Source organism: Balaenoptera ricei, chromosome 7 (assembly GCF_028023285.1).
Source record: "Balaenoptera ricei isolate mBalRic1 chromosome 7, mBalRic1.hap2, whole genome shotgun sequence".
Taxonomy (NCBI): Eukaryota; Metazoa; Chordata; class Mammalia; order Artiodactyla; family Balaenopteridae; genus Balaenoptera; species Balaenoptera ricei.
Genome location: NC_082645.1, coordinates 64099505 through 64113751, shown reverse-complemented (window position 1 = coordinate 64113751; position 14247 = coordinate 64099505). Strand labels below are relative to the sequence as shown.

At 54.4% G+C, this 14247-nt stretch overlaps 2 protein-coding genes across 2 annotated transcripts; both read right to left on the bottom strand.

The window, feature by feature from the left end:
• Window positions 1-4355: 4355 nt before the first annotated feature.
• On the bottom strand, window positions 4356-5318 carry HOXD12 (homeobox D12). The gene is made up of 2 exons (XM_059927267.1): window positions 4745-5318; window positions 4356-4594 (listed from the first exon to the last, which is right to left on the bottom strand). Exons 1-2 carry the CDS (start codon window positions 5316-5318, stop codon window positions 4356-4358), a joined length of 813 nt encoding a protein of 270 aa, XP_059783250.1.
• Window positions 5319-10082: 4764 nt separating this feature from the next.
• HOXD13 (homeobox D13) lies at window positions 10083-12061 on the bottom strand. Its single transcript, XM_059927266.1, has 2 exons — window positions 11305-12061; window positions 10083-10516 (listed from the first exon to the last, which is right to left on the bottom strand). The coding sequence occupies exons 1-2, from the start codon at window positions 12059-12061 to the stop codon at window positions 10266-10268; spliced, it is 1008 nt and encodes a 335-aa protein (XP_059783249.1). The 3' UTR covers window positions 10083-10265.
• Between the last annotated feature and the right edge of the window lie 2186 nt (window positions 12062-14247).

Sequence of the window (14247 nt, the reverse complement as noted above, 5' to 3'; positions counted from 1 at the left end):
GGGACCGCAGGGGCCTCCGGCTGGGTCTTTACGTGTCTGCAAGTGCGCAAGGTTCTGGTACCTTCTCTCTGCACGGGTGGGGCGCAGGCAGCCCGCTGCCCCCAAAGTAGAGCCTGCTGACCGCTAAAGAGGGAAATGGGGGAGGACGAACCATTCAAGTTCAACGACATGGCGACGGCACTCGGGCTGGAGCCGTGCTTTGGCGGGGGAGGGTGCGCCATCTGCAGCGGCGCGCGGGTGCACAGGGGTAAGGGGCGGCTGGCCCCTCTCTGCGCGTTAGCACGGACCCCCACCCCCACCCCCAAGCCAAGGCTTTCGTTCTGGGCCCAGCCCGCTTCGCCCTTTGGCCCCAGCTTTTTCCTCCATCCTTTCCCCGAAACCGAAGGAAAACCGCAGCCTCCCGACCCGCGCGTCCCGCTCGAGAACCTACCGTGAAGATCCCAGAGCTGTGGCCTTGTCTTTGCCTGCGCGGCCCCACTCGAAGCGCAGGGAGCGCACTGGCCCCTCCGGGCACAGCCAGCAGCTCCGCGAGCGGTAGCTTTCCGCGCAGCGCCCGGACGCGATGCGGTAATTTCGAGCCACCCAAGATAAGACACTAACTTGACCTTAACTTTGTCAGGGCGCCCCTGGTATCTGGAGAACGTGAACAGACACTGTCTGGCAGCTCTCGTAAAAGCTGACTGGGGAAGGGATTCTGAGTCATTTCATTTATTGCCACTACAGTTCTGCAAGAAAGCTTTTCCTCCCTGCCAAACTTTAATTATTTATGCTCTTTTAGGAAACGAAAGAAGAGGAGAAACGCGGGGAAAGCACCCAGAGCCAGTCCCTTCCCTGCAGAGCCTTCGGAATGGGCTCCTTAAGTCAAGTGACTGAAGAACAAAAATGTGGGGAGATTACCTTTGTCCAAGGACGGTCGGACAGGCACCGAGCCCCCCCTCCCCACTAACGGGGGGTGGATGCAGCTGGGAGAGGCGGGATGAAGGGGCACACCCTCCCTCCACCTCCACAGACATGAATATTTACAACGGTTCTGGATTTCTCCTCCGCCCGCCCGCCTCCCGGAAGCCTCCCCAGCCCGCCTCCCGTGGGGAGAGCCCCCAGGCCTTAAAAGCGTCTCCTGGTCGGCCCTCTGAGCTCGCAGCCGATTGAATGCCAGACCAAGCCGTTTTTTCTCATTTAAAAACCTTTTCCTTGGTCAAGAGGCCTGCCTGGACTGCAGCATTTCGGAGGACGCATTTGTCTTTGTGCGAGGGAATGTTAAACACTTAGATTTCAGCATTTCTCTCGGGTATTTATTTCTTTCAAATTTCATCGTGGTTCCAAATCCGTGCCAGGACCTTGGTTAGGAAGGGAGAGAGGACACCACCGCCTTTGTATTCATATGGATCAGTAAAAAGGATGGATTTGAAAAACACTGCTGAAGCTCCAATTGACAGACAAGATTTTACACTTAGAATAATTTTAATCTCTTTGGGGAGTGGTCTCCATGAATATCTCCTCCCACCCTACATCCCAGGCTACAGAAAAAAGAACACAATGATTTAATGGTATATATTGCAAATAAATGGTCTCCCTGTGTTGTCTTAGGCCTGGGTCTAAGTCTGGTTCCCTGGCCCTTAACCCAGCCGTCCAGACCTGAGGTCTGAGTGTGGCCTCTGCCTTTGTTCAGTTATCTTGAAGGGGGCAAACCTTCTGGGACTCAGAGAGACTCAGTTCTGGTACCGTCACCTCCCTGAGCCCCACCAGGTGGGGAAACATTTCTAACGATAGGGCCTCCCTCAGCAGCTTCTTGCTTCCTTTATTCCTGTTTTTTTTTTTTTTAAGGAGCTGTTTAAAATATATTTCATCAAATTAGCTTCAGGGAAGGGGAGTTGGAACCACTGAATGCTCAGAATTAGAGACTTAACGGTTTTGCTAATTCTCCCACTTCCTAAAAGCTAGCAATTCTCTAGTTTCCATCTCTGAGCTAGCTGGGAGCTGGGATCTGCAAGAGCTCGGTGAATACCAAGCAGCCTAGCTTTCCTGGCCTGAGATAGAGGCTCTGAAGGCCTAGGGGGTGCAGAGGTCATGTTTCCCAAGGGAGTCTGCTGGGTTTCAGGCAGAGGTGCCAGTGTGGAGGATTTCCACAGGGCGTAGCCTACTCACAAGAAGCCTGACCCAAAAACATGGCAGGGAGAGATGTTTTGTATTGAAACCCGAGGAACATATCTTGGCAGCCCCCTGAACAGCAAGCTTCAAAGTTTGAGAATTTAGGCAAAACGTGGAAGCCCCAGCCAGCAACAAGCCGAGGGTTCGCTTAGTGTGTGAGACACGCTGAAATTTGCTCACGGTTTCCCCACCTTGGATGTTTTATACACATTTTGTTTATAGGCTTTTATACACCATTTCCTGACTGACTTGGAAGCCATTTTCTCATTTAATGAACAGTCAGCACCCATAGTGAAACAGCAACCAGGAAAGAAAAATGAATTTGGTGGCCTGAAAAACATTAGAAAGGAATCTGAAACGTTTTGAAAAATCGACATCAGTCCCATGACAGCATGACTGGGACTTGGATATTTATTTCCACTCAAAACATTTCTGTATGTCTGATATATACACGCTATTGTTTTTGACAAAATCAAAACAAAACAAAACATGCATGTAAACTATTAGATAGCAGAAAAAATGCAATTCATCTAAACATCAACTGAGGTCAGTTGTGATGAGGCTTAGGGCTCCCCGTGAGGTGCCCGCTCCAGATCTCGGGCCTGGTCCTCCACTAAAAATAAATCATCATCATACTTTGGTAAGGAATCTTCAACTCTTTGGCTGTTGTGCATCTTGCTAGAAGTTGGGGCGGGGTGCTACTTCTCTGAAGGAGACAGAAAAGGGGCAGAGATGGTAGAAGGAGCTTGGGGGGCCCTTGGGTTCCCTGAAAGCTAAGGCAGGACACTCCAGCATACCCAGGACATCTCTATCTGGCATTCAGCAACCACAGCCTCCACAAAGGAAGCCAGGCAGGATCCGGAGTCTCTCAGGCTCTGCTGGAGCCGGTCAGACATGGCCTCAGAAGGAGCACAGTGGCAGGGCCCCTGGTGGAACTGGTGGGCGGTGGAGAGAGTGAGGAGAGGGGAACTTCTGCTTCTCTCTACTTGGTCTAGAGCAGAGAAGGGGCTGAGGATCTGAAGGGCCTCCTTCCTAGCCCTCCTGACTGTTGACTGGTGGGGGAGACTTCACCTCTCCCTATGGTGGTCCATTACCATAATTCAAGAAAGACAGACAAGTCGACACCTTTGCCTACCTCGACAGGAAAGCCATATTTACAGTCAGAAGGTAGGACACCCCCCCTTCCTGGCTCACTCCCTTATCCTCCCCCCAGATATTTCCCCCTCCTCCTAGTGCAGCCCAGCCTGAAAGCCAACTAGCAGCTTTCCTCACCAAAGTCCAGCTCCGGGGGTCCAGTTGCAGAGTGAAGGGCTCTGCAGTGGGCATGTGTGAGGAGGTGGAAGAAGGAGGGGGATTTTACCAGTCTGGTCTGGAAGCTGCAGTTTGCTGTGGAGCCCCAGCCTCCCTCGTCCCATCCATGGGAAGGATGCATCCAATCCATTCAGCCCGGCTGGAGGGGTCAGTTCAGCCAGACTCTGAGGGGTCTCTGGAGTTTGGCCACCATGCCCCTTACTCCCTTTTCCTCCTGAAGTCTGAAGGTCTAGGGCGGCTATTGTCCTCCCAAAACAGCCAGGGCATACAGGAGGGGGACGGCGCCTTTTCCTTCCTGCAAAGTCGAGATTATGGCTTTGCCACAAGGGGCTTTGGCTGCAAAGAGACAAAATTGTGCCCTCAGCCCTTTCTAATCTGCCCGGGAGTTCTTCCTAAATTCAGTTCCACTCTGAGCTCTAGTTAGGTACCTGCTAGATGCAGAAAGGGCTGGGGAGGAGGGGAAAAGAAGACTAATCAGGTGGAAGCAGAAATCCAAGTACAAGGACACTAGAGTGAGCCCTGGGTATAATAATGCCCCTGCTAAGAGTTAGGACAGATGACTCCAGACCCCCACTCTGGAAGCCTCAAGGCCAAGGTTGTGCTGCAACTTCTGCAGGCTTCTCTGAGAAAGGGGAAAGAGTGGATGCTCAACCAGCCAGGCCTCCAAACAAACCTCCTGCAGGCTTCTCTGAGAAAGGGGAAAGAGTGGATGCTCAACCGGCCAGGCCTCCAAACAAACCTCCTGCAGGCTTCTGGGGCTGCTGCCTGAGCGGGAGGGTACCTGGAACCAGCAGAGAAGGAGCAGAAGGAAAAGCCCTATCCCCTCTCTTCCTTCACGCCAGGCCTCGGTGAAAAAAGGCAGGCCCAGCCCGGCCCGGCCGGGGCCACACCGGGAGCTAGTATAGCGCCAGCGCCTGCTCACGCAGCACCACGCGCTTCTTCTTCATACGCCGGTTCTGGAACCAGATTTTGACTTGCTGGTCGCTGAGGTTCAGCCTGTTGGACAATTCCTTGCGCTTCTGCCGGTTGATGAATTCGTTGAGAAGGAATTCGTTCTCCAGCTCCGCAATCTGCTGCTTAGTGTAGGGTTTCCGCTTCTTGCGGGCCCTCCCCGGGGCCGCCCCCCACGGCAGGCCTGCAACACAGCCCCAACCCCAGTCAGCCCGGCCCGCTCCCGGTTGCCTGCCCGCCCCTGGCGGCTCCCTCCCTCTACACACTCTCCCCTGCACCCCACCTCCCACCCCGGCCCGGGGTGTGTCGCTCGCGGAGCGTGGCCACCCTTTACCGTCGGGCAGCGAAGGTTGCAGGCAGGAGGAGACGCCCGCCGCCTGCACTGTCATGTTCAAGTTGAGCGGGCCCTTGGTCTCGTCCTTGAAGCCGGAGGAGCAGGGTGTCCCCTCGAGAAGGGCCGAAGAGCCCGGCGCGACGCGGCCCACAACCGCGTAGTCGTACTTGGCCGCTTTGAGAGCAGCGGCCGCGGGGGCCCGGCTAGACTCCGGGATGAAGGGAGGCCGCGCACGGCCACGCTCCTCCGGCCCGGCGGCCGCGTCGGGAGTATAAAACTTGGCCTGTTCTTCGGATCCGTCCTTGGCGCCCAGGGGCTGCAGGCCAAGAGGCCCAGAGCCAGCCAGGTAGGGCTGGGAAAAGCTGCCGAAGTTGGTGGCACTGGCAGGCTGCGCTGGGGCGCAGGAGGCGGGCGTGGTGGCCCAGGGCAGCGCGCCGCGCGGGTATGAGATGGAGGGAAGCGCGGCCAACTGGCCGCCATTCGGCCGCAGGTTGGAAAAGTAGAAGGAGTCGGGCGACTGTAGATTCAGAAGCGAGCCCACATAGCCCGCTCTGTAGAGACTGCGCTCACACATCTCCAACAAAGGGCTTGGGCTGCGCTTGCAGCAGTATTTAGTTACAACCGGGAATAAGAGGACAGGCTCAAACGATTGGACGAAACTTTGCCTGCAGGTTCTTCAAAGCCGGTCATTTCAGCACCGCCTACATCCCCCGACCCGTTTCTCCCCTCCCCCCCCCATTCAGGGTATTATGATAACACCCGCAGTATTCGATGGAGAATGACGAGGCTGCCAAGCAGAGCTAAGGCATGTTGAGCAAAGGTGAAGCCTCTTCGAGTTTCCAGGCTGATTTCAGCAGCTGGGGGCATTGGGCATCGGGTGCATTTGCCTCAATGTCCCTTGGGGCCCTTCTTGGTCTTGACCGGCTTTGCACTCCCATTTTCCGCTGGCTACATGGGCCAGGCTTGCTTCTACCAGCTTTAACTCGCAGCTGAGGCCTTTTCCAGTACGGTGCACTTCTTGGCTTGTCCAGAGAGCCCTTGGTCTGGTGGAGCCATTAACTCTGTCGCTAGGCCTGAGCAAAGCTACTCCTACCCCGTCCCTCCCCACCTCATCCCTCTGGACTGGACTCTGCACGCATGAGCTGGCAGTGAAGACCCAGCGCTGCCTGAGCCCTAGATCCCCGGCCGCAGGCATAGTTTGCTGATAGAAGAGGAATGCATCACAAATTCTGCTTAAGTTTGGCGCCCAGGAAGGAGGATTCACATCACTCCTGGTGTGCTTCTCCATGGTCCAGCCCTCTGCTCCTAAGAAAGTCACCATCCAGGTCCATGGAGAATGCTGGCCTGGGGACCCGGACAGCTTGATTGGCCAATCGTGGCCAAAGGCTACATTCTTTTAATCGCCAGCAGTCACCTTGGAGACTGCAGCCCTTCAAACCAGGACTCCAAGGTGTTAATCCACTCCATGGCGTGCAGGACGAGCTCCCCTGATCTGATGTGGAAGAACAGAAGAGCCAGAGCCACCGGCCGGGAACAGCAGGGCACACCGAGGCAGCGGACTAGCAGCGTTCCTCTGCTCAGCGCCTCCAGGGGCGCGCGGGCCGCTGGCGGGTTCGGAGGTCTGGCGAACAGGGTGGCAGGCGGCAGCGCTCCCTCGCTGGGAGCAATGTGGCAGTCCCCGCCGCTGTTCCTCCAGTCTAGTGTGGCCGGAGGGTTAAGGATCCTCCTTTCCTGCCTCCGGTCCCAAGACCCCCAGCTACCCCGTGACTGGCGCCCGCCCCAGCCTGCAGCCCGCCTCGCGGTCCCCGAGCCAAGCTGGAATTGGTTAGACCGCCAGCTCCGGCACGGAGACCACACAGGCGCCGCCGGAGGGCAAGGCTGACCAGCGCGCTGCGACTTTATTGTGTGAGTTATGGCGACCAATTGGGCGGCTCTGGGGAACGCAATCGGCCTCTTCTTCTTGCTCTAGGGCGGGGGTAGGGGGTGCGGGTGGGGGTAGGGGTAGGGGTTGGGCAAGTCTGGGCTCCTCAGGGCTCTGTCGGAGTTTCCTTAGGAGCTCAGAAACAGAGACGTATTCCATTCCCTGTCCTTTCATGGGGGGGGGGGGAGGGGCGCGGGGTGTAGGCGCAAGCTGCAACCTCAGTTCCTAGGGACTTAGGGAACCTAGGCTCTCATTTTGGGAAACTTGCCCTGTTTTCCAGGAGCTACAGCCTCCCTAGGTCTGAAAGCTCCAGCTCCAACGGGTCCCTGCAGTCTTCTCTCTTCCTACCTCAGTACTATACAACGATTCTCCGGTATTTCCAGGTCCAGGTGTGTCTTCTTCGGACGCTTTGGCAGCCGCATAGCTGCGGTTTGCCCTATGGGACTAGAGGTGTAAAGGAATTAAAAGAGAAATAGAAAAGACTAGAACAACTAGACTCCATTTCTCTTTGGCTCAGATGATGCCCAGCCGCCCCAGCTCATCTCCTGGGTTTATAATTTCCTAGGTCCAGCAGACAAAGTTGTACCGTGGAGCTGGCAGCTGGGGACGGGACAGGGAGGGAGGGAGGGAGGGAGGCTTTGCTGGTGAGCTGGAGAATGGGAAAAGAGGATTTGGTTGCGGAGCTAAACGGCGAGCTCTGCCAATGCCGCGGACTGCCCAGGAGATGGCGAGCGAGCTCCACGCCTGGTGAGGCGCCGCCGCACGGTCAAGATCAACAGTGAAGGGCGGCGCAGCCGGCCTGGGGTCGCCAGCTCGTGCGGTCAAGGCCCGCTGTCAGGCGCGGCCGAGCGTCTCGGAAAGCCGGAGATCGTAGCAGCAAAGCTGGCCGGGACAGTGGAGTCAGAGGGACACAGCGGGCTGCCAGAGACTGGAAAGCGTCGCGGCCGCCCCTTTGTGTGGCAGTACGTCCCAGATCCGAAGCCTCCTTCGCCTCTTGAATCACGCGTAGACGCACCAGCCTTGATTCTCCACCGGCGGCGCTCGTAACCTTCCAGGTTTTGGAGGCGCTCTCCCTGCGGCCTTTCAGTCTCCACCCGAAGCAAAGGCCTCTCCCTGAAGCTCCCTTCGCCTCGCGGGCCTCCCTATCAGCCCTCCGACCACCGACCGGCTCCGCTCCTCCCTCCTCAATTCAGAATATAAAAGGAATGCATATAAATAACAAAGTCTTCATCTGTTACTGATTTAGCCGTCAATTCAAATTCCACTGGAGAGCGTTTGAGCGCAGTTTTAATCTTCAGCAAACCTCCCATTTCTCTTAGGCGGGGAAAACTGACCGGCAGACTACAGATGAAAGGAAAACCTCGAGGCAATCCTCCCTATCCACGTCAGGAAACCTGAGAAATGGACCTGGGAAATAGGATGCGGCCCTGGAGTCTGGAATTTACAAAAAAGAAGGCGGGGGGTGGGGGGGGACGATGGAGAAGAAGGGGAAACAGGCCCGTTTCAAATGAAAACACGTCTTGTGAGAAAAAGAAAATGTTAGTAACTCTTCCCGAAGTGGAAGGTCGGGACGGTGTGGCCCCATTTTCAGGGGTTATTTCTTCTTGAAAGATTGAATCGTGGTCATTTTTCCTTTTCTGTCTCTCTGTCTCTGTCTCTCTCTCTCTCTCTGCCTGTCTCAATTAAAACGAAGTTGCCTGCTCGAAGTCGGTTGCAAGATACGAAAGAAATCAAGCCGAGGAGGAGAAAACGAAAGTAGCTCCGAACCTTGGGTCTCTGCGCCTTCTCTGGCAGATCCATAGGGGAATCCTCCCGCCAGAAGAGTTTACATATCGTGTGAGGTTTTACACAACTGTATTTAACTCACATACCGAAAGTTAGCAGCCATTGAATTCATCGCGCCCGGGTGCTAACAACGACGAGACATCCAGCTCCTCAGCGGCCATTTCTCTGAGTAGCAAAAAGCCCTCAGAAAGAAAGTTCGTAGTGCCTAAAAATTGCGTCTAGAGGTTTAGGGTGTATAATTATGGTTTCAGTCTTCAACTGCTGTGTGCAGGCTGCCGGGAGAAGGCGATAAGGGATAAACCTGAAATGTTTCTTTTTCAGAAGTAGAATTTAATTGGGAATTTTTTTTGAGCTGGTCTGGTAAAAACTATAATTTTAGACACCACAAATTATATCCTAATTTAAAGTTATCACTATTTATCTTAAAGGCACAGGAAAAGGAGAGGGAAGGGGTGATGGAAGTGGAGAGCCTGGAGGTTTTACAGACCAGAACTGGTGTTGAGTTTCCTTCATCTATAGGGAATCCCATAGCATTCAGGATAACAAGATTTTATAATAAATAAGACCAGTTTCTAGAGGCAACACAAGCTTGGAAAAAGAAAACAAATGTATAGACTCAGAAGAAACAAGAGAGTTCTGTTTATTTGCATCTCCCTAGGAGTAAAAAGTGATTTTTAAATGCCTGAAGCACTGCCCATGTATCTCAGCTCACAGACATTGCATCTACAAAAATAATCTCTCAGTTGTATAAATATGCAGCACTTTAAAAGTAGTTATTTATCATCACTTTCAGAAACATCTTTTTTTTTCTTCCTGGACTTCAGAGCTCCACATTTGTTAGATGTTTTAAAGCTCCACGAGAGCCCAATACATTTGTTCAGACAGTCAAGTTCTTCGCTGGGTTCTGGATAAAAGTTCCCACCCATGGCCACACTGATTCAAGCCTCTTTCAGGGAACTGAGGAGATGGTCTCAATTCTAGCCCCACAGACTGGAGGCCAAGGAGAGGGGATGCGTTTATACCATCCGTGGGTCACTCTGCCAATTGCAGCCATTTAAATATCTGCATCTAGAGAAATGAAGGCGTCCATGTGGACACATTATTTCCAAATTAAAGATTATAAAAGCACAAATCTACAAGGTGTATTAAACACAATTACAACAGCAAGTGAAAGACCCAAAGTCAGAAAGATTGTCTTCACTCCAATATTGATACAAACCCTATTTAATAAGGTAGCTGCTTTTAAAGCCATCACAGTCCCTCCAGCCTCCTATTTTTAGACTTTCCCAGTGACCCTAGAACACTGCTTGCCCAGAGCTGTTTCCATTTGCCTCAGGGAGACTCCTGAGAGCTAATGATTCAATTACCCAATCACAGGATATGAATGACTGCAAATCATTCTGCCCTAATGGATTATGAAGATAAGAAGTGCTGGAAACAGGCATAAAAAGTGATTTAAAAAAATAAAACCCTAAAATCAAAATGGCACTTCTGAAATTCATTTGGGGGGATTATTTTAAAATACCTCAAGTCCTTTATACTGGCCTGGAGGGAGAAACAGAACATTAAAAAGTCATAAAAAATAAACCTAGACAAGAGCAAAATCAAAAATAAACAAGTAAGAAACAGAACTAGAAGTCAGGTTGGGCAGCAAGAGGTTTTAGAGCCAGATTAGGGGAAGAGAGAAAAACAATTCACAAAATTTGCCATTACTGGCAGGGGAATGGGGGAATTAAATACATATTCAAGTCTTTCCAAAGGTCTTTTGGAGGCAAGTGGAAGCATTTAAACTCTCTGTGGCCAATCTGGCCCACATCAGGAGACAGTATCTTTGAGCTTGGAGACGATTTTCTTGTCTTTCACTCTTCGGTTCTGAAACCAAATGGTCACTTGTCTCTCGGATAGGTTCGTGGCAGCCGAGATCCGCCGCCGCTTGTCCTTGTTAATGAACTTGTTAATGGCATACTCGTTCTCCAGTTCTTTGAGCTGCAGTTTGGTGTAGGGCACCCTCTTCTTCCTCCCCCGACGGTAGACACACATGTCTGGCTGATTTAGAGCCACATCCCCTGGTATAAAAAAACAGCACAGGAGAAATTAGACCGGGATATCTGGAGCACCCAGCTGGGGACTGTGTGTGTAGACTTGGAGGGGGTACAGAGAATGAAGAAAGACAGGCTGTTTACACTTTATTATTATTTACACAGACATATTATTTACATGTTATTAAAGAAAGATTATTTACACTTCAAAGTGACGGCCAGTATGATGGATCATCATGGTTTCTCAAACCGGCATCTTAACAAGCCTGAGATTTTATGGTGTAGTTGCTGGGGACTCTCATAAGGACAGTTTCTGCAAATGCTGGTTGCAAACACACAAACATACACAGACTTAAAAAGAAATACCTAGGCTGCTTGTTCAAACTTTGACTTTTCGTGTTCCTGTGTTTGGAGCTTGTGAGCTCTTGGAAGCTTTAGTGGTCACTCTGGGGTATTCATATCCTTCAAAAGTGGGTCTCAACTCCATGACACCTCTTTGGGGAGGAGGGGCCAAGGCCTGAGCAAAGGGCAGCAAAGACCTTCAACTTTAGGAGAAAAATAGGCCTGTGCCCGCACACAGGAAGAAAAGGGTTGTGAGAGAGGCAATTTAAATCAAAAGGATGAATTTACAGATTTCACACAAACTGGACCGACTGTTCCACTGGGTTAACCATGGTTGGGGAGAGGAGGATAGGTGCCCAACTCCCAAGCAGGGGCGTAGACTCCCAGTCCATTCTTTTCCTTCTTTCTCTCTTCCTCTTCCTCCCTCCCTGCATCTCTCCCTCTTGTCCTTCCCCTTTTCCCAACGTCCCTACCTGGGAAGGATGATTTCCAAAAGTGGGAGCCCTGTGGCTGGTCCTTGGCGCAGTACACCTGGCTGTTCCACCCGTTGGCCAGCGTCCAGGACTGGTAGCCCTCCATGGAGATGTACGCCTCGTGCCGAGGCTCCCCGGAGCCGAAGGTAGACACCATGTCGATGTAGCCGGGCACATGCTGGTAGGGGCTCGTGTAGCCCTGGTAGAAGGACACCTCCTTGGCTCGCGCGGGCACCTCGTTGGCCGGTACGCTGCTGCTTGCCAGGCCCGACACGTCCATGTACTTCTCCACCGGGAAGCCTCCCAGCGAGGCGTGTGGCGACGACTTGAGAGCATTCTGCTGTAAGCCCACGCCGTGCGACATGCGGCAGCTATAGTAACCGTTACCGAAGTGGTAGCCGTAGCCCAGGGCCGGGGCGCCCGGGGGCGCTGCAGCGGCCGCGCCGGGCGCCGGGCACTCTTTGGAGGAGGAAGCCTCCGGGCGCGCCGCGACCACAGCCGAAGATGACGACGACGAGGCGGAACCCGCGCGCTCAGAGGTCCCCGGGTACGCGAAGCCCGAGGCCGCCGCCGCCGCCGCCGCTGCCGCTCGTCCGGAGTGTGTCCCGGCGAACACTGGCGCCGAGAGGAAGCCGCGACACTGGCCCGGCGCCGCTGCCGCCACGGAGGAGGAGGAGGAGGAGGAGGCCGGGGCCGCCCCGGCGGCCCCGCCGTCCGCCCGCAGCCCGTCCATGTCCCAGCTCCCGGCGCGGCTCATGGCCCGGCCTGGCCCGGCCCCGGCCCCGGCCCCGGCCCCGTGCACGACCCCATGGCGCGGCGCGCCTCCTCCCTCCTCTCCTTTCTCTCTCGTTCTCTCGCTCCCGCCCTCTTCCTCTCGCCCTCTCTCCCTCTGCGAGCCTCCCGCCAGCCCGCCCGCCAGCCCGCCCTCCAACAGGTTAGCTCATCGCGGGACGTTTATAAAAACGAAGTTCAGGTTGGGAGGGGGCCTGAGCCGGTCGGGGGGCCGCCTCCCTCCCCGAGGGCTCCCGCTCGGGGCCGTGCCATTGGCTGCGCAGGGCCACGTGGGGGTGGGGGCGCGGGACAGCCTGGCTCCGGGCCCCGGCCCCTTGGACCCACCCACCCCGGCCCCTACCCCTCCCCAGCCCTCGCGCAGCCCACCGCCCCTTCCCGCCCTCTCCCGGACCCAGGCGTTTGCGCCGCAGCCACCCCCAAGAGCTGATTGCGCGACCGCCCATCCTAGGCCCCGTCTGCGACTGAGGCGGGCGCCGAGGCCTGCGCCTTGTCTCGGCCACGGCAGTTTTTGCCACCTCTCCTTGGCTCCCTGAGCTGCACAGCTAAATGAAGGAGAAGGACAGGGATGATCAGAATGATGTGAAAACAGACCGATTTTTGATCCTGTTGTTTAATTCCTCGGATTAGGTGACCTAGACCCCAAACCCGAGGAAGCTAATTTTCTCTACCTTGCGTATTGCTACGGGGCAAAGGCATTTAACGCGTGCTCTCCCGGGCGATCCTCCGAATTAAGACCAATTGGAGCAGACCCCCCCTCCCCCAATACGCACACACCGTCCACCCGGAAAATGCCCACGAAGCCGCCCTTGGGGCCGGGGACAGAGACTTACAAATAAATCAAGCGGACGAAAAGACCCGTCCTCGGCGCGGCGAACCAGAGGATCTGCCCCAGCGAAAAAAGTCCGAACGCCTGGTCCACGCTATTCGCCTCTACACTCAGGCCAGCCGGGAGCTGCCTCCCGAGCTGGGTTCCCCAGCCCTGGCGCAGCCTCCCCGGGTCCGCAGAAAGACCCTCTGAAGGGCGCCGGGAGAAAGCCACTCTGCCGCCCTCCAGGAAATTTCTGCGCCTCGCCCAGCAGCCGAACTGCCTCTTGCATTTTGCGGACACCACCCACCCCCGCCCGTTACTCACACCAATTAATTGAAAACTTCACTTTCCCAGGAACCTTTGTTTCGTTTTCTTTTCCAAGCTGCCAACTGCAGAGAAGTGAAAGGGGCAAATTAAGAGGGTGTTTTTCCCAAGCAAATTTGGGGCTCGTGATGGGAGCAGCCCGGAGCAACAGGGTCTGACTTCGAGGGGGTAGGCTGGGCTCCGGGCAGCCCCGCCAGGGTGTAGGGATCACAACCCTGAGCCCTCTCTTCATCCCTTCCTTCCATTCCTCAGCCACAGAACCCCAGTCCATCATCCTCCATCTTAGACATTAGCGGGGAGCCTATGTGAGTCCTGCGGCAACTCTAAGGCTCCACTTTAGGAGCAACATTAGATCTGATGGGCCGACAGTACTGGGGTGGGTGGGAGAGCCCTCAGAGTGAGCCCATTTCGTTCTGTAGCAGCAACACCCCAGTCCAGCCCACCTCCAAGAAAATCACTCCCCTGAGCCTGTGATTGGTGAAGCCAGCTTGTCACCTAGCCCCACTGTTCTGGACCAAGACAGGACCTGGATGGGGCAACTAAAAGAGCCAGGGAGGCCCTCTTGGACCTGGCCCATCATCGCAGGGTGGGCTGCTGGTGTTGGGAGTGTTGACACGCAAAACGCAGTAACCATAAAAGGCTCAAATAAAGGGGAAAGTTATGAGAGGGGTGCTGGAAAGGAAAAGCAGGCGAATTTGTTTGACCTTTTTGAAGTCCTAGACATGTTCATGATCAATTCAAGACGGGAGGGGCCTAAGCCTCTGCAGAAAATTGTAGAGAATGGAAGTTTGCTGGTAAGAACAATTTCGGTTTCTTGAGAGAAGGCAGAAGTTAGCAAGAGAAGCTGGATTTGTTTTTTTTGTTTTTTTAAAATGCCAGCCAGAGCCAGGTGACAGGGTTGCTGACTTTTTGGAAGAGTTTGGCTGGGTTCTCTTTACCCAACAATTTCAGTACCAAACCAGTCATGGGATGCTGCCCCCTGAAATGCTCTTATTTTTCCTTTGTATCCCCTTCTTTTT

Bases quoted from the DNA above. Each gene is read 5' to 3' on its own strand.
- HOXD12 (XM_059927267.1), bottom strand. From the start codon at position 5,318: ATGTGTGAGCGCAGTCTCTACAGAGCGGGCTATGTGGGCTCGCTTCTG. The intron at 4,595-4,744 runs GTAAAGGGTGGC...GCTGTGTTGCAG, and splicing joins GCAACCTTCGCTGCCCGACG to GCCTGCCGTGGGGGGCGGCC.
- HOXD13 (XM_059927266.1), bottom strand. From the start codon at position 12,061: ATGAGCCGCGCCGGGAGCTGGGACATGGACGGGCTGCGGGCGGACGGC. The intron at 10,517-11,304 runs GTAGGGACGTTG...TTTTTATACCAG, and splicing joins TTGGAAATCATCCTTCCCAG to GGGATGTGGCTCTAAATCAG.